Source organism: Xenopus laevis, chromosome 8L, assembly GCF_017654675.1.
Source record: "Xenopus laevis strain J_2021 chromosome 8L, Xenopus_laevis_v10.1, whole genome shotgun sequence".
NCBI lineage: Eukaryota > Metazoa > Chordata > Amphibia > Anura > Pipidae > Xenopus > Xenopus laevis.
This window is the reverse complement of record NC_054385.1, coordinates 38,906,567-38,934,052: the sequence shown is the minus strand read 5'-3', so window position 1 is coordinate 38,934,052 and position 27,486 is coordinate 38,906,567. Positions and strand designations below refer to the sequence as shown.

The 27,486-nt window shown below is 38.7% G+C and overlaps 1 protein-coding gene across 4 annotated transcripts in view; it reads right to left on the bottom strand.

The window, feature by feature from the left end:
* Positions 1–1,806: 1,806 nt before the first annotated feature.
* The window catches only part of nexmif.L (neurite extension and migration facto L homeolog), a 233,338-nt gene continuing 207,658 nt past the window's right edge, over positions 1,807–27,486 (bottom strand). For all 4 annotated transcript variants that reach the window (XM_018229817.2, XM_018229818.2, XM_041572722.1 and 1 more), the window contains 2 exons: positions 11,707–11,831; positions 1,807–9,972 (listed from right to left, as the gene is read on the bottom strand). In XM_018229817.2, the coding sequence (XP_018085306.1) occupies positions 5,771–9,972; positions 11,707–11,782 (4,278 nt within the window). In that variant the 5' untranslated portion in view covers positions 11,783–11,831 and the 3' untranslated portion in view covers positions 1,807–5,770. The remainder of the gene's footprint in view (positions 9,973–11,706; positions 11,832–27,486) is intronic.

Below are 27,486 nucleotides of genomic sequence, written 5' to 3'. Positions count from 1 at the left end.
TTAAATTCATTAGTTTATTCATTAGTTAATTATATTTTGTCAGTACAAAATTATTTCTGAGAACGCATATAAAAACTGCAATTAATACATTTCATTTGGATATATATATATATATATATATATATATAGATATATATATATATATATATATATATATATATATATATATATATATATATATACAAATTTTGTATATATATATATATATATTGTAGCTATAAAATAATATTTGTGTTCAAATGATTTGTGTTATTACAAAATGATGCTTGTATCCACAGAAATTATTCTGTGGTCACAAAGATTTGTGGTGATGTGATATTTTTTTCAAGTTTATTTTGTACAACAAAATGCATTTTCTGACTACAAATTTATTCTGGGTCTCTCAGAATTAATTTTGTGACCTGGAAATGTAAAGTTCTGATTTTTTTTTAAAAAAAAAAAAGAATTTTGTCGCAGGAAAATACAATGCACATATATAGCATTTTGTGTAACACAATACATTGTATACAGATGACATCCCATACATTCAGTGTAGTTCACACTGTCATTGTGTGCTGTCCTCTAGCTTTTTCTAAGGATGCCACAACTCACATGGGCTCATTTATAAACACTGGGCAAATTTGCACATGGGCAGTAACCCATAACAACCAATCAGTGACTGGCTATAACAATAAAACCAAAACTTTGGTTGCCATGAGTTACTGCCCAAGTGCAAGTCCATGGTTTATAAACAAACGAACATCCTTCTCTTTCTTGCAGAAAATTCCTTTTCTATATTTCTGCACTTATAGGTAGAAGAGAGAGCTATCATATTGGTTAGTGCTGCTGATGAATTCCTTACTGACAAAATACCTTCTAATTATGAAATTGGCTTTTTCCAATCAGTTTGGCAATTTATAAGCCTAAATCTGAATGAATAATCACTTATTAAAGTGCATATTCCCTTTCAATAATTGTAATGGAAACATGAAACTGGACTTGGGTTCCTTGAACATGTCTGCTTTACTGCAGGCTTCCTAGATAGAGCATCAGTCATTTCTAAGTATAGCATAGCTTCTTTCTTTTTAAATAAATACATAATACATATCAGCCAGGGCATCTTTTCCTTGATCTGCATAGGCAAAGTATTAGTACTCTGTTTTATGTCTCTGCACAGAATATGCCCAGTGGAATTGTCTTGGAGAAAATTGTATTCTTTAATATTTGAGAAATGTGCTTACATGTAGTCTTAGGGTGGACATACACCGGCTGCTCCAACAGGCCCATCGGATAGAGGACCGCATCGGCTCATTGGTGCAGTCCTCTCTCCAGTGGTTCTGCAGACCCATTGCTATGCACTTTTTTCAAAAAATAAGGATGCACTTACAGAACTGAGTTTGAAAACAATGAAACATATGTCAGTCGAACATGTCACATTCAAATCCCATTCATGGAAGAAAACAGGACTGTGTTACTTAAAGTAAACTGAATGTAGTAGAAGGGAAATAATGGGATGTTAGTATTTTTATAGGGAACATAATTGGCACATACCATTTTTCATATTTGATATAAACAGTATATATATATATATATTTATATATATATATATATATATATATATATATATATATATATATATATATATATATATATATATTAGGGATGCACTGAATTCAGGAATTCAGTTCGGTATTCGAGCAAATCTATCGGGAAGGATTCAGGGGTTCAGCTGAATCTAAAATAGCGGATCTGGTGCATCCCTAATCTGTGTGTGTGTGTGTGTGTGTATATATATATATATATATATATATATATATATATATATATATATAAGGTTAAGAACATTTTAGATATTTAACTTCCATTTGGAGAAAAAAACAATGGCATTCCAAGTACAGACTTAGGTTTGTGTATATATTCATGTATGTATGTGTCTGTACACACCAACACATACACAAGCAGACACACACACATGTAGCTTTTTTCTTAACACTCAGCCTTTGTTTAAGACAATAGTGACAGCTTAATACTTTATCCTGACCCCTTAATGGCAAAATACATGGTTTATGAGATTTCTTAGCTTTAATGATTACCCCGACGTATATAGAACAGTAGTGTAAATAATGTCCGTCCCCTTCCATGTTTGGCACTTTTTTTTATCCCCCAATATGTAATACACTATGCCTCCTTCTCCTATATACGCCCATACACCATTCATCTGGACCAAAATAAAGCTGAATTTACCTTGGTATATTGCTGTTCTGAGGCACAATGTTTTGAAATCATAATTATTGCAAAATGCCCTTTGTAAAAGCTTGATGCATAGACCCCCTCCAAATAAACCTTCTGCCCAACATCAAGCCTACTCAGGTCACATGTCACATAGTTGGTTATGGCACATTAGTGAACACATGACAAAGTTGGCATTTAAAGGATAGGGTATTTTTTTCTACAACGGCAATATATTTCTTGGTGGAATTTGGCTGTTGATGCTAAATTAAATTGAAATTGGTCACTGGTGTCTGTGGTTCGGCTGTCAGGAGTGTTAGACTAGTACAGGTATGGGACCTGTTATCCAGAATGCTTGGGACCTGGGGTTTTCCAGATAACAGACCTTTCAGTAATTTAGACATGAATTAAAGATGAATTAAACACAGCAGGCCTGTTTTGCCTCCAATATGGATTAATTCTCTTAGTTGGGATAACGTACAAGGTATTGTTTTATTATTACAGAGAAAAAAGAAATCATTTTTAAAAATATGAATTATTTGGATAGAATGGCGTCTATGGGAGATGGTTTCCGTGTAATTCGGAGTTTTCTGGATAACGGGTTTCCAGATAATGGGTCAGATACCTGTAATACATGATACAACGCCCAGAAGTTATGCGAATGAATCGTCCTATTATTTTGCATTTAAACTGTGCATGCTGTTTATAAGGAAAGTTTGAGTGTACCTCATCTGAGGCAACCACCATTCCAGTATAAATGCAAAGTAGCAGGCAATTAATAACCTGTGCACACACAAAGCTATGCCCTTATGTCTAGATTAAAAAAAAGACAGTTAAAAAAGAAAAAAAGACAATATGTTCTTATAAAAAGGATATCTTTCTCTAAAAAGAGATGTAAGCCCTCAAAACTAATGAATGTAAAATTGCTCAGAGTGTTCTTCATTACATTAATTACCTCTTATTCTAGTTTTCAAGATATTATCAGTTTCACACTACTTATATAATTCACTTGAAACAACAGCACCATCTGCTGTTCAATTCGGCTAAAGAAATACAGTCGGCAAAGCGATGTCTTGTGGTGTAGTGCTGCTCAGAAAATGTAGTTAATGAGAAGAGAAGAGTCGTTATCACAGGACTTTCCTCTTCTCACTAATTTCATTTTCAACCGACTGGTCTGCTGTTGCTGCAGCTGTTTCAAATATATTATATTAGCAGTGTAAAAACTAAAAAAAAAAAAACTGAAAAAAAAAGTAAAATGCTGAAGTGCTTATAAGAGAACAATTCGGATTCATTTCATTCAAGGGTTTCTTTTAAAAATGTAACTAGAATTTTTTTTTAAATATGAGGAACCTGGGGAATTACTGACCTATTAAACTAGTTTATATTTAAAGGGACACTATATCCTGTGTATAAGTAGGAAATCCTTTAAGTTCTTTTTTTTGAATTCAGTACAAAGGCCATTCTGCAAAAGAACATTTTCTTAAGCTATATATTTGTATTTCCCTCTAATATGTAGAGATGAACGCCATACATATTTAAAAAGTATATTTTCCCTTTAGCAAAAATCCCTTCCTATAACCTGTAGTATCCAGGGTGCCCCCATTCACAGGTAAACACTGAAGGCAGTGAATTGAAAACCGTTTGGGTAAACATAGACACACAATAATAACAATGTAAGTCACGCAGCATGAGAAAATCAGGGCTGACAAATCAACAAGAACATAAATTTAACTCAGTGTCCTGACTATATTCTAGTTTGTAATAAGTGAACATCCTGCTATATCGTGGAATGTAATAGAAAGGGGCAAAGGCTGTTCTAAGTCTTGTAACCCACAGCAACCAGCCAGCAAGTAGCGTACCTTGTATTGACCCACTGTTTGAAAGCTAAAATCTGATTGGGCACTGTGGCTTTCTAGATCTGTAGCCAACTTTGCACTTGATATTTGAATTCTCTGGATGTAGAGAGCTGTAGTTTGGCAACAATTAAACAGCTCCAGGTTGCAGATCTCTGCTGTAGTTGAAAGGCATCATAAAATGCAATGCCAGTCTAGTGCATATATACTTTTTGTCCCCAGCCACAAGATAGCACAGAGACTGAAGATACTCCACTCATTCTCTTTTGTAGATTTGTGCAGTGGTTGAATGCATAGAATGTGGAGCAGAACACTGATAGACAATAAGAGAGACTATTGGGGTTAGGCAGGTGCACGTGCAAGATTTTCAGTAACCAATCAGATGTCTGCTATTATTATTATTATTGTACTGTACCAGCAAAAGCTAGCTGCTGATTGGTTGCTAAGAGTTTCAGCGTAAGCCCCATGGTTTCTTTATAGCCTTTGGTCTTTCTGGGTATATTTATGTCACATAAACACAATGATCTTATGTTATGAGGTAAGAAATTATGGCACATTTCAACTTTGTTAATTATGCAGATGATAAAATCCCAACCAAATCCAAATGTATCCGTATTTTGTGGATTTAGGTGCTCCGGAGTAGGTGAATTAAAAATATATATTTTGGAATGTTTGCAGTAAAGCAAAAGGCTTAGGTTCACAAAATATCCCCACCACCCCAATGATATGCCTGCTAGTTATATATATATATATTTTATCCTATATATATGTACAGTCACAGATCAGAGTTTGGCACATTGTTTTCAGATTTCACATGGGTTGTAAATAGTGCATTAATTACTGTACAACAGTATGACTTTATAAACAGTCTTTCACAGAGAATACCAGATTAAGCTGCCCTTCAAACAAGTCGTCACAATTCAAACCCTCGATTTTCAGCACTTAACAGATTAACAAAGCACAAGGCATTTATAGTTTCCCCCGCCACCAAAGAAACAAAAAACATAAACATCGATTTTATTTTTTCTTCTTTAAAAAAAAGATGTCTTTTCTTGAAAAAAAATCAAAAGTGTATTCCCCCCCCCCCCCCCCCCCGCTTTGTATGAATTCTTGACTCCCTGCAGAAAAAATTGCTTGGTGTCATCTTGATAATCCAATAGGGGGGTGGTTACAATGTAAACACAGTTTCAGGCATCTGGTTTTCCAACGCAGATCTGCGAAAAGCTCAGCAGGGGGAGCCGAAGAACACATCATGGGACCACATGATGCGGGGAAAAAAAAAATCAACACGAGAATTTGTTATAATCCTTTAAATTCCACATTGTGGCTTTTTGATGCATATTTTTTTTTGTAGATTTTTTACAAAGTGTTTGAAAACAAAAAAACAAAGAAAAAAAGGTCTTTGCGCTAGAATATCAATAAAGCACGTAATGTATCTTATAAATAAAGAATGCCAAACTGCAGAAAATAGAAGCTTTGTTAGATTTAGTCAATGTAAAACCCTGACCAAGTCAGAAATCAGTCATAATAGGTAGCTTGTTAGAATATGACATGCACAGCCTTTTTTTATGTTTGTTTTAGTCTTTGCAAGGCAATGGTTGTATCATGCAGACTTGTAGCCAGAATTAAAAAGGAACTAAAACAGAAATCAGCAGGCTTAGCAGGAATGAGGAACATAAAGGAGATACTTTAGCCACTTTGGTGCAGCATTACCTCAGTTTTTCGAGCGCAATTGTGACCGAAGGGTCCTTATGGGCTTGGTCCAATCTTTTCCCTTTAAAATTTTCTTCCCTTAACGTTTTCGATGTTGACTTGTGACGGTACAGCTTTTTGTGAGTCGGTACAGTATTGGTTAAAATACTTAGGTTTCCAAAGTTCTTATCAAAAAAGGCGGAGTGAAGGTTTGCTCCATAACCCAGAGGGCAGCTGGGGTCAAACACCCCTAACTTCTTACCTGAGCCCTTGTTTGCAGACTTCTTTGTGCTCCCAGCTGAGCTGCCATTTATCTTCTTTTTGAGCTCCTGTGGGGTCCCAGCAAGAATTTTTAGAGTTTTTAGTTTCAAGCTGTTGGACTCTGGAGACACCAAGATATCAGGAATGTTGTTATGGCAAACAGGACTATAAAAAGGCTCCATTGAGGCCATCATGAACCTTTGAACATCAGCCATGCCAGATGCAATGTTGGACAGAATATTAGATGGTTCTTCAAACTCCCTTTGGTCATCATCAATCAGATTGTTGGCATTTCCTTTCTTTGAATTAGGCCACCCACCACTTTTTTCAGACGTCCAGTTGTTCTGCTTTCCTGCCTTCGAAGCACCAGGTCCAAAATGCTGCATGGTGTCAGCCTTGGATGTGGGGAGTGCACTGTTCAACTGGCCTGTTCGGCTGCCTGCACTTTGGCTCTTGTCATTTTTGCCTTTTTTGGACGACTTTGGACCTGCTTGCCGAGGAGCTTTTACTTGCGTTTTATCTGCACCTTTGTTAACTTTGGGGGATTTTTTCTTGGTACTTTTTGGAGGAGAGCTTTGGTTGCAACCGGCATTTCTGCTGGCTGTTGTTTTCTTTTTAGACTTTGATGCTTTACTGTTGCTGGTAATGGCCCCTGCAGTTTCATCAAATGCAGTTAAACATGGGCCCTTTTCCAAAACACTCACAGAATCCTCATCATTAAACATGTGGAACTGGAACTGGTGATTATTCAGTGCAAAGCCATTATTGTTCTGCTCCTGAGAAGGATGCACAGTACAGTTCCACTTGGTTTTCTCTGGGCTGCTGTGCACCGCCTGGTTGCCATTCTGGAAGCCCTTTAGGTTAGCGACAGACTTTACTTCTGGACCTGCAATCTGGGGGGAGAGGTTAGGGGTGTCAGGTGGGGACATTTCAGAAAGTGAAGAGTGCCTAAACTTATCAGGGGTGAAATTGGAGATGTCTAAAAGGTCAGTGGACTCTTTTAATGGTGTGATTTCATCAATGCTCTGCTGTATGACAAGTTTGGGGCTACAGTGGGCTAGGAAATCATCGCTAATTTCATCCTCACCATCCTTTTCACATGACTTCAAACTCAATGAGCTGTAATTACTGGAACCAACAGACAATGAGCCTACTGAGTCAAAACTAATAAGCCTTCCATTGTCTGTGGTAAGCGTCCCTCTCTGTAGAGTGAAGCGCCCATCTCCATTGCTATAATGACAAGGTTGGTAAGAGTCATCTTGCTGAATCTGGTCCTCAGGCAAATATATTTTGTGGTACAGCTGTTTGGTGGTATTTGGATGAACTTGACTATATCCAGAAGCAGTGATGTCTGCATCAGATACAGCTGTAGAGCCTGTGAATGCCCCAGATATGACGGACACTTCCCTAAGGTTTGCAATGAACTCAGTTTGACTACTCGAGGACTTTCCATGCCACATATCAGGGAAGTTCTGTTCCATATCTAAGTGATGGGGTGATTGCTGAAGCTCAGATTCGGAAGGGGGTGAAAGAACACAGCTCTGTGCAAGTTGGAGAGAATTAAACTGTTTTTCTGTCTGTATGACATGGAGTGATTGCTGCCCCAAGGGATGTGGTGAAAAGTATGTGATGCCAGTGCTGCTAGATGAATCTGATGCATCTAACAATGTCTGCAGATAGCCGCCAGGGAGAACGGGTACATTGGTAGTTATGTGAGCAGATGGTACTGGCTTGTCGGGAGAGCAGGTGGCTTGTAAAAAAGAAGAATTTTTAGCATCATTATCAGCATGGCATTGAGATAGATGGGTATTGTCTGATGCACAATGAATTGCTTCCTCTTTTATAAGAGTTGTGGAGTTCTGATTTTCCATAGCTGGATAGACTGCACTTGTATCTTGAACATTAATGTCATCTACCTGCTCCAGTTTGAGCTGTTTGCACTTCAGTCTGGCTTCACTTTTAAACTTGATTCTACGAACTACCTTCCTCTCTTTGTTTTTAAGCTCTCTTTCTAAAGTTCTGCTCCGCACTGGAGCAACATCTGAAATCACATCACCTAAATGCAATCTTTTAATGCAGTTCGGGTTTTCTATGGCTAATGTATGCAAGTCATTAAGGCTGGCATCATCTTTGCTACTGCATGCTTGTCTGTTTTCATAGGAGGAAAGGCCCTCTCTGATCAATGGTTGTTCAATGGTTTGTATCCTCTGCAGCCTGTGTCTATTTGCTAACTGCCCTTTTCTCTTTCTGGGTGGGACAGGGTTTTCAGACCCATCAGGATTAGTTTTTCCATGCATGGCTGATGCGTTCCTTTGATGTTCCACCCAGTAGTCTTTGAGGGGTGCAAGCTTTTCATATTTTCCAAGTTGGACATCATTCAGAGTAACTGTAGTTTCATTGGCGTCGAGCTTGCCAAGTTTGACAAGCATATGCTTTTCCCCTTTAAACCTGTTGACAATGATGTATTTTATAATAACTGGAGGCTCCTTTCTATACACTTTCCTTCTTTTTTTGGGGCACCAGTCATCATCATCTTCTTCTTTGAGGCCAACTGGAGCTTCTTCCTTCTTCTCCACAACTTTCTCATTCTCCAAGGAATCCATGTCATACAAATAGTCTTCGCTGTACCTGACTTTTCTCTTTTCTCTAAGACCATAATTTGGTTGGATGAGTGAATGAGAGTGCTCACGGGACAAATACCTGCTACAGTCCTTAATGTCTCCCAGAACATCATATGAAGACTCACTGCATGAGCTGTCATCGCTGTACTCTCCCGAGTCTTCAGCCGAATTGACTGAATCCAAAAAGTGATTTCTTTTTGTGCTGATATATTGTACCACATCCATGCTTCCACTAGATTTATTCATGTTGGATTTAACTTCCACGCTCTCTTCTTCAATTTCTTCTTCATCATCGTCATCATCATCTTCCCAGATTCCCCCTTCCTCGAGTTTGAAATTTGAAGGGTCCATTGCTTTCTTTCTTGAGCTTTTGCTTTCCTTTTTAGTGCAGTTGGAGAAGACACTTGGGAAAAAATTAAACTGGGCATCCTCCTGGAGGGCAGTCGTCTTTTCTCTCACATTGTCCTGGAATGACTCATATCTGATCTTAAGAGAACAAACATCACTACCCAGTGTAGAGTCATCGTCATCAAACATGTAATTATCAACATCTTCTTCCGAAAATAAGTTAACTGACAGCTCATTCTTGGAGCACAAGTCTAGAAGTTCAATCTTACTTTCACTGATAAACGACTCAAAGTAGCCCCACTCTTGGTTTACGTTGGTTAGCAGAGCCTCCTCCCCATTGCACTTGTCCAGCAGAAGCCCATCATAATAATTCTTTTGTGTGGGGTCCTCTGAGTCACTGTCAGATGGTTTTTCTGTGTCTCTTTTGTCTACTTCCTCGGACTTATGAACAGGAAAGCTGAGGAGCTGGTCAGAAAGCAGCTGGTCTCCATATTTTAAATTATCCCCTGTGCTCATGCAGTGAATCCCAATGTCCGATACTGGACAAGTATCATAGTCCCTGTTTATATCTCCCATTTTTAGACTTACTCCTGGCTCTGGGTCAACGCCATCTTTCGTTTCTATAAAGCAGCCTAGACATGTCCGACTTTGTTGCATCAAACAGTCGTCGGTAAGTGCAGATATTGCCCCAGGTTCCATGATGGTAAATTGTGTTTTTTCACTTTCACTGGGCAAGGACCAGGCACTCAAGCCCTTGGTCACACAGGTTGTCAGGGAAATGGCCTGTGCAGAGGGGTCACAGGCAACGTGATCAGCTGCATCGGACAACCTCAATGGAGATGGAGGGCTCAGTAAGCAGGTTTCCTTGGAACTGATGGGGGGCAATGCTCTGTGACAAACATGGGTTTCCTTCTGCGTTAAGGCAGGAAAAGTAACAGCAGCATCTGCAGCATTGTAGGACTTCACATTATTTTCGGGATCATGCAGGTCTGTAGCAGAGGAAAGAAAAGAAAAGAAACAATGTGTCACCTTTTTTGACACACTCTCAAAGAGTCAAATAAAGCAAACATCAATGCACGGCAGGGGAAATTCACTAAAATGTAAAAGCCATTATCAATCCTCGACACTTATTTAAGTTAATGCCTGTTAACGATCGCTAATGTCTTCTGCACTGTAGTGAGCAGACCCCTAGATGAATAAATCAATTACATTCCAATGAGAAACTGAATGATTATTATTTGTCAAAAGTATCCATATATGATATAAAATAGACATGTGTTGCAGTTATGTGTGTGGCTATAAATATGCTTTTCATTTCTTAATAGTTGCGGTAAATGAATTAGCTTTTTGAGACTGGAATATGAATAGGAGAGGGCCTAAATACAAAGATAAGTAATAAAAAGTAGGAATTACAAATTTTTAGTCTCACAAAGCCATCATTTTTAGCTGCTGGGGCCAGTGACCCCCATGTGAAAGCTGGAAAGAATAAAAAGAGGAAAGGAAATAATTCAAAAACTATAAAACAAAATGGAAGACCAATTGAAAAATTGCTAACAAAAGGCCATTCTATAACATACTAAAAGTTAAGCTGAAGGTGAAGCACCCATTTAATTCACTGTGGTAAATACACACCAGTGTGTGAAAGATAAATAATTTGGTTAAACCAGATTGAAATGATTAAACATCCTTCTTCCCAGCATATCAATCATCAACTGTTGTCCAACATACTGATATAATTATGCAAATTGTGGCTTCCAAATATTATGGGACTTATATTAAAAATATTATGAGGAGCAAGAACATACTGCTCTTTAGTTGGTCTCTTCTAGAAAACCTGTGCTAAATGCTCCTGGCTCCATTTGCAGGAACAAAGAACATGGAGCTAGATTTACACACAGTAGGTGCAATTCATATTGGAGGATTCTCTTGCATTTATTGGGTCAATGACCCTGGACAGCTGGAGAGAAATTTGTTGAGCCATGTTGCTTTACTCTAATGTTTCTGGGCTACAGCTCCCAGCATACATTTTATAATATAGGTATAGGACCTGTAATCCAGAATGCTCGGGACCTGGGTTTTTTTGGGGTCTTTCTGTAATTTGGATCTCCATAAATTATACATATATTAATATGTTAAACATTAATTAAACTCAATAGGATTGTTTTGCCTCCAATAAGGATAAATTATATCCTAGTCCAGGTCAAGTAGAATGTGCTGTTTTATTATAACACAGAAAAAAAAATCATTTTTAAAAATTAGAATTATTTGCTTAAAATGGAGTCTATGGGACATGGCCTCCCCGTAATTCCGAGCTTTCACGATAACTGATCCCATACCTGTATGCTAAAATATGCTGGAACATGTAGTCCAGTGAAATCTGTGTCAAGTTTGGTTCAGCAATTGTTTCGATCCCCTTTAAGATACACATAGCTCCAAAGAAATACCAGAAAAACGCATCTGTTAATAGTGCTACTCCAGCAGAATTCTTGCAGTACAGCAGTAAAGAGTGATTGAAGTTTATCAGAGCACAAGTCACATGACTTGGGGCAGCTGGGAAATTGACAATATGTCTAGCCCCATGTCAGATTTTAAAATTGAATATAAAAAAAATCTGTTTGCTCTTTTGAGAAATGGATTTCAGTGCAGAATTCTGCTGTTTTTTCCCATGGCAGTATCCCTTTAAAATGTAAACTATCCCCCTGTCTAATGGAAGGTGCCATTACCATTTTCATTTATCCCATTTATCAGAAGGGTGCTGGCTCCGTGTACAGCGGGGTCTTTTTCTTCCTGGCTGTCCATTAATTTATCGTGGTGGTGCTCATTCCATAACTCACTGCGGGTGTCCAGTCTGCAAAATAAATAAAGCACTTTATTCCTTGGCCAGGCGAAAGGAAAAGCAATTCTGCCAATCTGCATGAAGCCAAATCCTATTAAATAAAGAAGATAAAGCTTTTTTGGATGTTACACTTATCCACTGCTCCAAAGTGTCATGCATGACAGCAAACTGAAAAGCAACCGAATACTCTGGGTTGGATTAACTATTTAAACAACCCTAGGTCAGTCTTTTCTGGCTACCCTCCATTCTTGGTGCCAGTGTGCTAACTCATGGACCTACACCACCATTATTTTTATATATATATATATATATATATATATATATATATACACACCAGACATTAATACTTAACCACTGTCCAGTATTTTCCCGTCAAGTAATACCAGGTTGAATAAAAGGCTAGGGAAGCTATAAATGATGAATACTGGTCAGCATAGTGGTTGGCACAGATATGCCCAGCTGAACCAAAATAAGTAAAAATGATAGGAGGCAATGGCATCAGGATGAAAAGTCATCATGGTGATTAATTGCGTGCCTTTTTTTAACATAAAGCATTTCACATTTTTATATTGTTACTCATATGTATAAGTTGGCATAATGTTCCAAAAGCCTGTTCCAAATGGATCTACTGGAATGAAAACGTGCCAGGAAAGGAAAGTTTTGCTTGTTTTACTTGTCTCCTCGTTTTTGGAAGAAACTGTCACCGTTGGCCAAACATTTGAATGCCTTGCTATGAAATGACAATTTTCAGTGGGTCCCTACATGTTGTTGGTTTCTTCCAGTCCACTCCAGTAGGGTCCCTACATTTTGGTGGTTTCTTCCAGTCCACTCCAGTATATCTGGACCATAATGTTCTAAAATGGTATTCCCTATGGGTTGACTCTCAAGACCAGTCTCTACTAGGAGCATCACTGTAGGTACAAAAGCAATGTTTTGCATTGTTTTGTGTGCAGTCTCCCCTCATCTAACTTTTTACAGGGCTAATAGATGTCTCCTCCATCTTCATAGATGGAAACATTCAGGAGCAACAAGGGTTTCTTTAGCTCCATTGTCACATCATGCAGCAAAAAGCCCCTTTCCCAAAATACTAATCTATAAGGAGAAACTGGTACCTCAAGTTCATACCTTGGGGTATATTTGTCAAAAATGGAAGTAAGAGATCGTCCTCTAGAGTGAAATTCCAACACTTTCCATTTATTTCTATAGGAAGCGTATTTATCAATGGGTGAAAGCGAAAGTTCATCCTTTGATAAATACGCCTTTCAAAATCCCATAGAAATGAATGGAGAGAGCGGACTGGGCGATCTATAACCTCACTCTTTGATAAATATACCCCCTTGTATCCTTATCTGTCTGAAAAGCCAAAAGGTCTGAGATCACTCCAGGGAATCATGGGAATCAGAAAAAAAGCTGGATAATGACACATTAATACATTCATTAATTACCAGTAAGGAAGACACTGAATAAAGAAGAGCCTGGAAACTGGAGAAAATCAGAGACAAGGCTGCAAGGAAAAGGTAAATAGAAATAGTACCATTTGTGGGGAATGGATTCTAGTTTCAGCTTTCCTGGTGGCTCCAAGGCAGAGTAATAACAAGGTGCATGGAATGGGGACCCTCTGATTTAGCTGTGAGACCCAGTCACTTCTAGTTACCCCACTACTCCCAGGGACCCAATGCATTGCTGAATGCACAGCAGAACACATTTGGAGATTCTTTTTGTACTCTTTTTTCCAGTTGAGTACAAGCATGACAGTGATTTCTGGGTGCTGCACTTTGAGCTACTGTAGCAGTGGCAGCACATAAAATAGTAAGAGCTTGGAGCTCCATAGACAGTGACTTTGCTGTGTCCCTGTGTGCAAGCATCTTGCCTGACATGCTGCATTCTGTTCTGACACAACTCCTCGGCTGACATTTGTAGTAATGCCTAGGTCCCTTCCCTTCGACTGTGCCCCTCAACCCCCACCGCGTTAGACAAACCAACGTCATTATGGAGACGTGCTTGGATTTGCAATCAGCCTCCAGGAACAGACTGTAACGCTGCTGCCGCTTCTTTGTGGCACTGACAGTCGGATGCACATAACAAGCATATTAACACAATTCAAAGTGCACGGGCAAGATGTCAGTGTTGTATTGTGTATTCATATACAGCAACCAGTGCTAAGGACTACAGTCTATTCTTGTACATTCTTGACTGCCAGCAGAATAGTACAGAATACAGACAAAAACATATATTCCTTGGCTTTACCACCGTTTCCACTTCTATAAAACCTTCACCTTCACTTGTCATAATATAATAATACAAACAGACCTTGTTTTTATTCAGTATTCTGTATGACCATCCTTGCTTTTATTCCACCCTTTGTATAATAAATAAATACATGAATAACTGCCTACTGACTTAACTTTCCTTTGCACGCATACACAAACAGGAAAGAGGCCTCCTACTTTACAGCATTAAAATTCGTATTACATTCTACCAACAATCAAGTGTAAGTTTTTTTCTGGCAAGAGGGAATTGCTGATTAGCTAAGAAGTGACTAAATCATGTTTCATTATGGCCAGGGGCCTCTCTGTATCTGATGCACTTTCTACATCCAGTAGAAGCCCTATTTTACAATTTTAAACTGACTAGAAAAAAAATGGTGTAAATTCCAGGAAAATGTAAACATACATATTTAGAGCTGGGGCAGGTAAAAGGAAAAGGTATAGCCTGATGACACACTACATGCAATGTAGCTTATAAATAGGTATACAATGAATCCTTTTTACCTCCTTAGTGCTCTTGAACTTATGAATTGGTTTCAGACAATGACGGCAAATAGGTAATGCAGTGGTTCTGGAATTCTGGGGGATGGTTTAAAGCAGTGGCTGGGTGGTTCAGAAGACCAGGTCGGGTTATATTGCCACCTAAGATGAGATTTAGGGGCAGATTCCCTAAAGGGCGAAGTGACTAACGCTAGCGAAAATTCACCAGTGTGATGTCATTTCGTAACTATGCTGATTCCCTAACGGGCGCAGGCGTCGCTTCGCCAGCAAAGGAGATAGAAGCTAGCATTGCTTCGCACTCTTAACGGCAGGAGAATTTTCGCTCTGGCGAGCGAACGTAACTCCGCAAAAATAAGATGTGCTGAAGGTTACCTCATTCGCCAGACTTGCCTTCGCCAGCTCAGACCAGGCGAAGTGCAATGGAGTGGATAGGACTTCCTCAATTTTTTATTGAAAATTTTCTAAGCCCCAAAAAACACTGTCAGTGATAGCCTGCAAAGGTCCGTAAATTTTTTTTTTGGGTAACAGGGTTCCCCCTTCATTTCCTAACATAAGGCACATAAACTATACACTGGGCTCATGTGTAGGGCAATATAACAACTCTATTTTATTAAGGTTCCCTGGGCTTGTGTAGTGTAATGTATTTGCTGCAACATATACATCCATTCAACTTTCACTTCCCGCCGTATGCAAATTAGCCAACTCTAGCGCAACTTCACTTTGCTTGCCGAATTAACGCTAGCGTAACTTCGCCAGCGTTCATCGCCCTGGACACAACATCAAATTTTAGGGAATTAGCGTTGTCCTGGCGAATTAACGTCTGGTGAACTGTTGCGAAGTGGGTGAAGCGGTCGCTAGCGAATTTGCGCCGCTTAGGGAATTTGCCCCATAGTGTTGAAGCTTTTTTTTCTCTTTATTATTCTTGAAACCATGGCTGAATGACTAATACACCAATATTTCTTAAATGTGTTACCTTATTAAGAACTGAGGCAACTCAACAAATGGTGGTCCTCCTAAATAGTCTTAAATCAAAGAAGTCTAAAAACCATTACTATAATGCGGGTCTTTAGTATCTCTGGTGCAGGGTCGAGAGGAGGGTCAAAACACAGAGTGATAAACTGTGTTCATAGTCTTATGCCATTTCAGGAAGAATATTTTTTATACTAGAAACAAAAGCTTATAGCTGGATGTTTTTATAATATACACAAAAATCTTTGTTTCTTGTATTTTATATAATGACTTATCTAGAGAGCCTGTTCTGGTGTCTCACTGCACATCCCTGTAACATTGTGGAAAAGCAGTTCTTTAACATTTCAGCCACAGCTAAATTTAACTTTAAATGCTGCCACTTTGCTTATGCTGCCTACACACAGTGCAAGCTGTGACCCATGCCCCTAACCCCTTCCTCATCCTGACTGCATAAAATAAATCAGTACAAATGATTTGATAACGCTCCCACATCCCCCAGTGCATTTACAGTATATGAGCACACACTGCTGAATATTATTTTTTCCTACAGCTCGTTTCATATGCCTCCTCGCCCTTAAATATCTGCCCCCCACCCAGGCCTAGACCTTAGTGGCCTTTCCATAAATCCGCTCTGATTTAACTAAAAGGAGCGATTTTTTACATAGCGAGAAGGCAGAGGGTCAGCGTTGTTTTTCCGTCACTACATTTCCCATTAGTGTGCAGCCTTGTCTCCTGCCTGCAGCGTGTAATCGGAGGGCTTGAAGGTAGCACCGGGCTGCCATTCTCAGAGCCAAGTGCAATCTATCATGATTAGCTGGCCCTGCTAAAGAGAACCCTGCTGCAGCAGACGGCAGGTGGGGCTGTACATCAGAGTTGGCTGGGACATGCTGAACTATACCAGCTGGCACCAGGCTTTCCTCTTTGGTGAGATTTTTTTCATCCTTCAAGACATCCCTGCGGTTAGAGCAGCAGCCTCATTTTACTGCTGCCCACAATATTCTGCTTGGGACAAACTTAAACAACCGCACGGCTTGTGCCAAGCTGAGAACTATACAAGAATGACACTTTCATTGACTGGGGTAATGGGGTTGCTAAGACAGAAAAAGCTAGTAGGTTTGTAAATATGCTGAATGACAACCTTTTTATTCCAGCTCGTTCAAGAACCTACTAGGAATAACTCTCTTTTGGACCTTGTAATAACCAAAAATACTGAACTCATCTCTAACATTTGTGTGGGTGAGCATTTAGGGAATAGTGATCATAACATGGTCTCCTTTCTGTTGCAGAAGCAATTCTATAAGGGAGTAACTAAAACACTAAATTTCATATGTGCAAACTTGGACAGTATAAGGGCATCTCTGCAATATATTAAGTGGGAAATGCTTTTCATAGGGTTAAACACAGAACATAAAATGGGAAGTCTTTAAAAGGCTGGATAATAAATATACTTGTCAGTATATTCCCCTTGTAAGTAAGGAACATTGCTGCAAAGCAAAACCTTTTTGGTTCAATAGAAGCGTTGGTGTTGAGATGGGTAGGAAAGATGTGCTTTTAAGGCTTTCAAGTTAGCTGGGACAGCCGAATCATTTATAAGGTACAAGGAGGCCAATAAATCATGCAAAGAAGCTATAAGGCAAGCTAAAATTGATATGGAAAAGGATATTGCAGCAAGCAGTAAAAAAAATTCAAAATTATTTTTTAAACATGTTAATAGTACAAAAATGAAGCAGGAAGGGGTGGGACCTTTACTATCAGAGGGGGGTCAGCTGGTTGATGAAAACAAAACAAAAGCGCAGATTCTAAACTCATATTTTTCATCTGTCTACACAAATGAGGAACCAGCAAATGAAGGTTTCCTTCTTAATCGTCCAAATTCTAGTAATACAACTAATAATGCATGGTTCACAAATGAGGAAATTCAAAAAAAAGACTAGAACATGTTAAAATTAACAAAGGTCCGGGGCCAGATGGTATTCATCCCAGGGTACTTAGCGAGCTTAGCTTTGTGATTGCCAAACCTCTTTACTTAATTTTTCAGGATTCATTGAGATCTGGCATAGTGCCGAGAGACTGGCGAATTGCTAATGTGGTGCCTCTATTCAAAAAAGGATCCCGTTCTCAGCCTCAAAACTATAGGCCAGTTAGTCTGTCAGTAGTAGCTTTTCGAAGGGTTAATGAAGGATAAGATACTGGACTTTATAGCAAATCATAATACTATGAGTTTGTGCCAGCATGGTTTTATGCTTAACAGATATTGCCAGACTAACTTAATTTCTTTTTATGAGAAGATAAGTAGAGACCTCGATTCTGGGATGGCAGTGGATGTGATTTACTTAGACTTTGCTAAAGCATTTGATACAGTGCCACACAAAAGGTTACTGGTTAAATTAAGGAATGTTGGCCTGGAACATAGTATTTGTACCTGGATAGAGAACTGGCTAAAAGATAGACTACAAAGAGTGGTGGTAAATGGAACATTTTCTAATTGGACCAGTCTTGTTAGTGGAGTACCGCAGGGCTCTGTACTAGGTCCCTTGCTTTTCAACTTGTTTATTAATGACCTGGAGGTGGGCATTGAAAGTACTGTTTCTATTTCTGCAGATGATACTAAATTGTGCAGAACTATAGGTTCCATGCAGGAAGCTGTCACTTTGCAGAGTGATCTGTCAAAGTTGGAAAACTGGGCGGAAAACTGGAAAATGAGGTTCAATGTTGATAAATGCAAGGTTATGCACTTTGGCAAAAATAATATAAATGCAAGTTATACACTAAATGGCAGTGTGTTGGGAGTTTCCTTAAATGAGAAGGATCTAGGGGTTTTTGTAGATAACAAGTTGTCTAATTCTGGGCAGTGTCATTCTGTGGCTACTAAAGCAAATAAAGTTCTGTCTTGCATAAAAAAGGGCATTAACTCAAGGGATGAAAACATAATTATGCCTCTTTATAGGTCCCTGGTAAGGCCTCATCTGGAGTATGCAGTGCAGTTGTGGACTCCAGTCCTTAAGAGGGATATAAATGAGCTGGAGAGAGTGCATAGACTAAGTGCAACTAAATTGATTAGAGGGATGGAAGACTTAAATTATGAGGGTAGACTGCAAAGGTTGGGGTTGTTTTCTCTGGAAAAAAGGCACTTGCAAGGGGACATGATTACACTTTACAAGTACATTAGAGGACATTATAGACAAATAGCAGGGGACCTTTTTACCAATATAGTGGATCACCGTACTAGAGGCCACCCCTTTAGACTAGAAGAAAAGAACTTTCATTTGAAGCAACGTAGGGGGTTCTTCACAGTCAGGACAGTGAGGTTGTGGAATGCACTGCCGGGTGATGTTGTGATGCTGATTCAGTTAATGCCTTTAAGAATGGCTTGGATGATTTTTTGGACAGACATAATATCAAAGGCTATTGTGATACTAAGCTCTATAGATAGTATAGGTATGGGTATATAGAATTTATGTAAAAGTATGGAGGGGTGTGTGTATGGATGCTGGGTTTTCATTTGGAGGGGTTGAACTTGATGGACTTTGTCTTTTTTCAACCCAATTTAACCCAATTTAACTATGTAACTATGTAACTTGCATGAAAGAGCTAAACTTAATAAAAAACATTTGCATTATGCCCGAGCACAAATAGACCAACACATATTATAACATGGCCAGTAATGCAGTAAAAGAGAATTGTATGGAAGTTAAGAAAAACATGTGCCTTTGAACAGTAATACATAGTAACATAGTAAGTAAGGTTGAAAAAAAGACACACGTCTATCAAGTTCAACCTTTTAACTTTTTTTAACCTGCATACCTGCCAGTCGATCCAGAGGAAGGCAAAAACCCCATCTGAAGCCCATCTTACTGCAGTAATGCAGTAAAAGAGAATTTAATGGATTTTTCTTGGAAACTAGACTTGGAATGAACTTGGAATATAACATCTCAAGCTTTGTCTAAATAAATCAATCATTTATTTTACATATGTAATCTAATATTTGTGTCACCCTACTTAAACTATATACATATATCTATGCTATTTAACTGCCCTGTTTCTCTGCAAAAAAAATCTCTATTTTTTAACTTTTTTACAGGTTTTTAACTAATATGTATAGGTTAATCAATGGTTGTACCTAATCTGTAATGATGTTTCGGTTTGGACTTTCAGAAAATGTTTCCATTTCCAATCACTGCTTCTTAGGCACGAAACACGTTAGGCATTGCTGAGATGTTTTTGCTTAAATAAATACTTTTTTTTACTACATCAATCTACGGAGCGTGGTCTGGTATGTGCCAGCCCTTCGTTATTTAATTGCATTATTTGCCTCCCCAAGCTGAAGGTCTGGGGCTTGAGCACCTGGACCCTCCTTCCTTTTGGGTAAGTTAACCTCACTGTATTCGACACTAAATGTCCCTTCTATAAGTTTATAGTAACAGTATATTAACAGTAAGCTGAGATCACCAATTTCCGTGTAATTCCAGCAAACTGATCCAAATGCGCATGCGCCGAAATAATCTCCTAGTTTTGCCGAGCAGCCAGAAGATGGATGCGTGCAACTCTGCTTGAAGAATCTGCGTCGAGGGTTAGATATAAAGTCTGGGGCATTTCCCCGGGGGGGGGCAGTTAGCCTGGGGGGAGGAGGGTGGGGAGTCTACCTGGGGTGGGGGGTATGGGGTTTTTTTCCTACAGGTTGAATTCTCCTTTAAGTGGGCAGGCCAGGGGCACAACTGAATGGTATTACAAATTTGCAAGCAAGTACATTGCAAATACCAGCTCCAGCCTTAGCAGGTGTTTTACTAGCTGGGTTTGTACAATACTCAATATGAAATACCAGGACCTATAAAAATCTCAGTCCAGATCCAAATTAAAAATGAGGGCATTTTTGACCACTCCACATCTCACCCTGGCAACCAAAACCCTTCTCATCTTCACTTCACCCTTTGTTTTATTACCGTTTTTTTGGGTCTACAAGAAATGACGACATTTAGTAAAGTAAAGCTCTGCCCAATTACATGGCATGCATTAAGGGGCAGATTTATCAAGGGTCGAACTGAAAATTCAAATTTCACGTTTTTTTACGGCCAAAACTGTCAAATTCGACTAGGGAATTGTTAAAATTCAATTCAAGTTTTTGAAAAAATTTGAATTCGATTTTCGAGATTTATCATACACTGGCCCTTTTCGCCACCTAAAACTTGCCGAAATTGCTGTTTTGGCCGATGAATGATGTACAGGGATCAATTTGGAGTTGTGCAGCCTTCCTGACATTCAAGTTTTTTGATCAGAAAAAACTTGAATCAAATTATATTTAAATTAAATTGAATTTGTGGTCGATCACGTTCGCCCGAGTTTGTAAAGTTAGATTTTTTGAATAAATTGGTTGAATTTCGAGTTTATAGGAGTTTTAAATAACTCCCATGAACGACCCTTGATAAATCTGCCCCTAAGTGTCACATCAGATTCCCTGGAGGTGCACTGGAGGCCCCTTAAAATCCCTTTGAACTATTAAATAGTATTGTTTCTGGCTGGTTGAAAACATCTGTTGAGAATGAACAAATTTTCTCTTTATAGGTTATACAGTAATGCATGAGAAAGAAGCATGGCAATGCTGAAAGCTCAGAATGATGAAGGGGTTCCTTCACAGTTATGCACGTTTGGTAATGCCATTAACAGATCCTCCTATCTGTCACTTATTATACTCCTGTAACCGCTGTGCATGAACTGCAGAGGGGAGATAAGTAAAGTAGCAGATATATAATCTCATTTCTGGAACAGCATTGCCTGTTTTCGCTGCCAAAAGAGAATATTTTTTTCCCATTCTACAAAACAAGAAAAAAAAGAAAGATATACGGTATACATTATTTCCACTATATATCTATACATTTCTGAAATGTAACTTTACCACGGTATGCTCTTTGAACCGTTTTCAACCACTGCCCTTATGCTAAACAACAAAATGTATAGTTCCAATATCCACACAATCATGACATTTTAAGCCACACCTACAGGTGACACCCGCATGCAAGGCCCACCCATTTTTTTTTTAAATCTATCCCTAGATATGGAAATATGATGGGCTTAATTTAAGAGTCTTTAAAGATTTCTTTTATTACCCCAGTTCTTTTGTCCGTGTTAGATGAACCTACCAACTCTTTAAGATACAGATGGAGCAAACATTATATAGACATATGGCTAGCATGGCTCAGCATGGACCAACACATCACTCCATTTGAATAATCATGATGACACTTCTTTTCAATTTAAATAAATACTTTGACATGTTGTGGCCTTTTTGTGCCTGCAGCATAGTGTAATACCACAAGCAAAGCTTGCTCCATCTGTAGGTAACCAGTGTGTTTCTTATTCACCTGTAAATGAACTTCTAGTATGATGTAGAGAGTGAGATTCTGTGAAACTTTGCAATTGGTTTTTTGAGTTATTCATCTTTGTATTCAGCAGCTCTCCAGTTTGACATTTCAACAGTTTGGTTGCTAGGGTCCAATTTTCTAGCAACAATGCACTTATTTGAATACGACACTGGGATATGAAAAAGAGTGGGCCTGAATAAAGAGATAAATAATAAAAAGTAGCAATAACAATAAGTTTGTAGCCTTACAGAGCATTTACTAGACTAGTGTCAGGGGCATGGCACTAGTTCTAACATTTCACAAATGCTAGGAAATGGCTGATCTTGCCCACTCCCATATCTTGTGTCTTATTCCTTTCCCTTTAGATTGTAAGCCCTTTTGCACAGGCCTTCCTCCTTTTGTACCTGTATTGGTAGTGATGTATGTAACGCCATATGTTCTACGCATGTAATTCATGTGATTTAGTTGTTTAAACACATTTACTTTACAGTAAATATATGCGCAATATGTTGGCACTCTATAAATGCATGTTAATAATAATAATAATAATAATAACAATAGATGGGGTCAGTGACGCTTATTTGAAAGCTGGAACGAGTCAACAGAAGAGAAATAATTCAAAAAATATAAAAAAGAAACAGTGAAGACCAATTGAATAATTGCTTTGAATTGGCCATTCTATAACATACTAAAAATTGACGTAAAGGTGAACCACCCCTTTAGAAATTATGAAAGCGTAGGTAGGCACTTTATCCATTAAGGAAGCTTTATGGCAGAAGGCTAAGAATAATAAGTCATAAAATTCTCTGATTGATAAGATATATAACTCACAAGCTGGTTGGGCATATAAATACACAATGACATTATTAGGCCACTGTGCAGGTGAGTCACGTGGAACTATCTAGCAGGCGTTGGGTAGGGGTCAGTGGATCCCTCCTACTCACAAGCAAGTCGCAGATGAAGGTGGCAAGCTGCCCGCGCGCGCCTATTACGCGAGTAATGAGCCCAGGCAGATTGAGCAGTCATGACAAATGACATGATCGGGTCATCAGAAGCCGGCTGGATTATTGCTTCCACTAGTCAAGGCACAGAGATTCCAAAGCTCTGCTGAGAGGCAGCTCCGTCACACACAGAGACTCAAGCGGTGCTGTTAAATTAAGATTTATTGAGATTTGCAAAGAGGGGAAAAATAGAAATATATATAGTACATCTGCAGCTGATGAAATGATTCATTTCTCATTTAAGCCGAGCGCATGAAATAATTAACCCATTCCCTGCACCTTTTCTTTTTTTTCCCTATTAAAGCCAAACTGAAACATGAAATCCTAGGGCTTCATCCTGACAGAAGGTTCACCCCTAGCCCCTATCTTCCCTCCCCATTAACGTGCAAGAAAGTCTGTTGTTAATGATTGCTCTCTATTGACCTTTAGAGGGAGCTCTTGGCCAAGTGTCCCTGCGATGTGCTGATTCAGAAAACAATAAGCAATCGATCGGATATAGACAAAAAACAGAACCATTTGCATAAAAAAAATCCCCTGGCAAGGTTCCGTTGGATTAGCGCTAATGAATAGCTCTTTAATTATCCGTTATATGCGGCAGACGGATATTATAGGTTATCTTCTGCGCAATTATTTTGCTGTTGAGATCATTTCAATAAAAAATGATCTTCCATTTTTAACTATGTTTATTTTAACAAATATATTGAGGAGACCCTGCTGTCTAATGGTATTCTGGAAGCTCTCAAGATTTAATGATGGGTATGAAGATGAATAATGGTGGTATAATGAGAGTGGTATGTTTTTTTACTGGCCCTCATCTACCACTGGGTGTATACAATAAGCTACAGCTAATAATGATGCCTAATAATGATGCCATGGGGCAAATTTACTAACTGGCGAAAATTTGAAAGCGACGGCTTCGCAGCCATTGCAACACTTACCAAGATGAGAATTCACTCTGACAACACTAATTTACTGCAATGCAAAGTTTCGTCCTGGTGAATTCACTAGCGTTACTGTGGCAATGCGATCAAGTCAAATGAAGAAGCGCTAGCGTTCAAATCTGCCTAGCGCAACTTCGTTAGTAAACTTCACTCGGGCTAATTTGCATAGGGTGGGAAATTTAAACTTGAATGGAGGTCTGTATGTTACATGTTGCAGCTAATACATTACATTTCCACTGATAACTACACAAGTCCAGGGAACCTAAATAAAGCCAATACAGTTGTTATAATGCCCTATACTGGGGGAAAGTGGGTACCCAAAAAAAAATATTTATGCCTTTTGCAGCCTATCACCCTGAAAATCTGAAAAGTCGCCAGCGATTTTCCACTCAAAAATTATGATGTAAGTAACTGAAGATTGAGGATGTTCTATGCACTCCATTTCATTTCGCCTGGTCTGAGCTTTGCGAAGGCAAGTCTGCCGAAAGAGTTAAGGTTCAGTATAAACCGCATCTTAGTGAATTTGCGGAGTAACGTCCATTCACCAGAGTGAAAAGTAGCCTGGCGTTAGAGTGCGAATCAGCGCTAGCGTCTGTCTCCTTTGCCTGCGCTCGTTAGTAAATCGGCAAAGTGGCCAAAAGTGGTAATGCTGGTGAATTGTCACCAGCGTTAGTCACTTTAGTAAATTTACCCACATTAAGTGTCCTAAGTTAATAGTGTCCTAACTTTGAAATGTATTGGTTCCAGCATGCCATTGAGGTACTAACATGGAAAAACCCTTACAATGCCATCTTTTGTATGCACTCTCATAAGAAAGCGTGCCTATGGACATGTACCTCTTTGGTGGTAGCACTGCTGTTGATAGACCACTGCCGTGTTATGAATAAAGGCAAGCTGGGGCTTTAAGGAGGACTAAACCATAAAAATGAAAATGGCCACAAATACTGAACTTATTGCACCAGCCTAAAGGTTTAGCATTTCTATAAAAGTAATGTTTCAGGCCTTCAGTGTTGTGCAATGCAGCTGACCAACTTGGATCAGTTTAGGAGTGTCAGTGACACTGCACATGCTCAGTGGGCTCTGGCCAGTTGAGAAGCTAAGCTTAGGGCTCATCAAAAACAGGGTTGGACTGGTCTTGTGGGACCAGGACAATTTCCATCAACTCTTTCTTATTTCCAGTATAGGCCTATATGACCTCTATAATATTTATCATTATACCTGTAAACATCTAATTGCTGTGATAGTAGCCCCTCATGTCAAGTTCTCTGGTGGGCCTAGAAGACCCACTCAGACTTGGGTGGAAAAGAAATATAAAGAATGTTGTTGGAGTAATAATTTCAGAGCACATGGCCTTAAATATATATCAGGAAAAATGATGAGCATCATATGAAACACTGAATACAGCCTTGAGTGGTCAACATCTAAGCAACACAGCTCAAAACCTGCTGTTACATTTCTTGCTTCCAGCTCAACCCAAGGCCACTATGGAATGTACCATTAGGTTGGTTGTGATTGTTGCTAATATTGTGTATGTGCTATTTCATTTAGAGTGATGTCAAAGTATATAAAGACTTGGGGATGGTAATATGCAAATATTACCAAGTTCTCTGAGCTGTATCCTCTCCTACAGTATCTTCTCTTTCTCTCCTACTCATATAAAGGTAATTGCAACCCATCAAATATGACGGAGTTCCTTGGGACCATTGTGTGATTCTAAGGTGATACACTCAAAGATAATAAACTTGATTGCCGAGCTGTGGGTTTTGCAAAATTCCAAATGAGAAACTTCTTCATTTTGCCATTGCTTTTGTTTCCAATCTAAGTGCTAGAATAATAGTAATGGGGAAAGAATATGTCACATTACAGAATTTTCATTAGCGTACATGAATCGCTTACGGCAAACAAGCCTAAATGGTCTATAATATATATTGCTAATCTCTGGTAGCATTATGTTAATACGCTTTGCGATGCATGAGTAATAGCAGTACTGTTTATAGTCCTAAAAATATTACTTGTATAATTGTTCTTCATGAGGTCAAAGCTGTGGGAGTATAGAAATATTCTTTAACATTTATAGCATTACTCATGTTATAAGGAAGAATGTAGCCCCCAACAAAATTGATAAGATTAGACGTCTTCAAGCATGGCCCTTGTAGTCCAGCCAGCGTCCTAGAGGATCTCCCAGTGGACCCAGACCACCATTGGCCCCAGCCATGGATACTTTTCATCAGCTTTTTCTTATTACAACCAGAGTCCCCATAACAGCCACAATGAGCTGTATGTTCTCCCCATGTCTGTATGGCTTTTCTCTTTGTACTTCAGTTCCAAAATCATACAGGCAGATTTATTGCTCCTCACTATAGTATGTGTGAATGCAACTGGGACTTAAGATTGCAAGCTCCACTGGGGCAGGGACTGATGAGAATGATGATCAATCCCTGTACAGTGCTATACCAATAGAAAATAATAATGATAATAATAATACAACTTGTGCATGCTGCATTAATACTCAGTTACCAAGCAACTTTTTGTAGCTTATATTCCTAAATGAGTAAGCTACATTTAGGGGGGTGATTTATCAACATGCAAATTAAAAAAATTTTACAATTACATTTTTTTTTTCACAAAAATTCACAAATTCAAGTTATATTTTCAAAAATTTGAATGTTTGGTATTTATTAAGCATAAAAACTTGAATGTAAAACTTCGGCATGAAAAAACTTACGAGTTCATGAAGAAGTCAATGGGAGTTGTCCTGTGCACAATAAAAGCCATAATTCTAATTTGAGATTCTTGAGTTTTTCTGAGCTTGTAAACTCACAAATATGAGTTTTTTGAGCCGATAAACTCACAAATTGGAGGTTCAGGTATGGGACCTGTTATCCAGAATGCTCGGGACCTGGGGTTTTCAGTATAATGGATTTTTCTGTAATTTGGATCTTCATCTCTTAAATCTACTAGAAAATCATGTCAAAATTAAATAAACCCAGTAAGGCTGGTTTTAATTGTATCTTAGTTTGGATGAAGTACAAGGTACTGTTTAATTATTACAGAGAAAAATTAAATCATTTTAAAAAAAAATTGGATTATTTGGATAAAATGGAGTCTATGGGAGATGGGCATTCCGTAATTCAGAGATTTCTGGATAACGGGTATTCTTTTTTTTTCTACTATTGTATTCGATCCAGTTATTCCTATTTGGATTTTTTAATAAATAAGCAAAACATTTGAGTTTTTTTAAATTGTGAGTTTATTTGAAGTAGAAAAAACTCTAAGGGCCAGGGCACATGCTGCTATTTAGGGAGATTAGTCGCCCAGCGACAAATCGATCCTTCTTCGGGGCAACTAATCTCCCCAAACTGCCTTCCAGCCGGCTAAAATGTAAATCGCTGGCAGGATGGCAGTCGGAGCGATTTGGCTTTCCAAAGTCGTCCACGAAGTTTCCTCGTGAGGTAACTTTGGGCGATAGCGGAAAACTTTGCACTCCAAGTGCCAACCCATCGACGATTTAGATTCTAGACGTGGGGAAGGCAGTTTGGGGAAATTAGTCCCCCGAAGAAGAAGCAATTTGTAGCTGGACGACTAATCTCCCGAAATAGCCTTACCCTTAAAGTTTAAGAATTTGATTTATA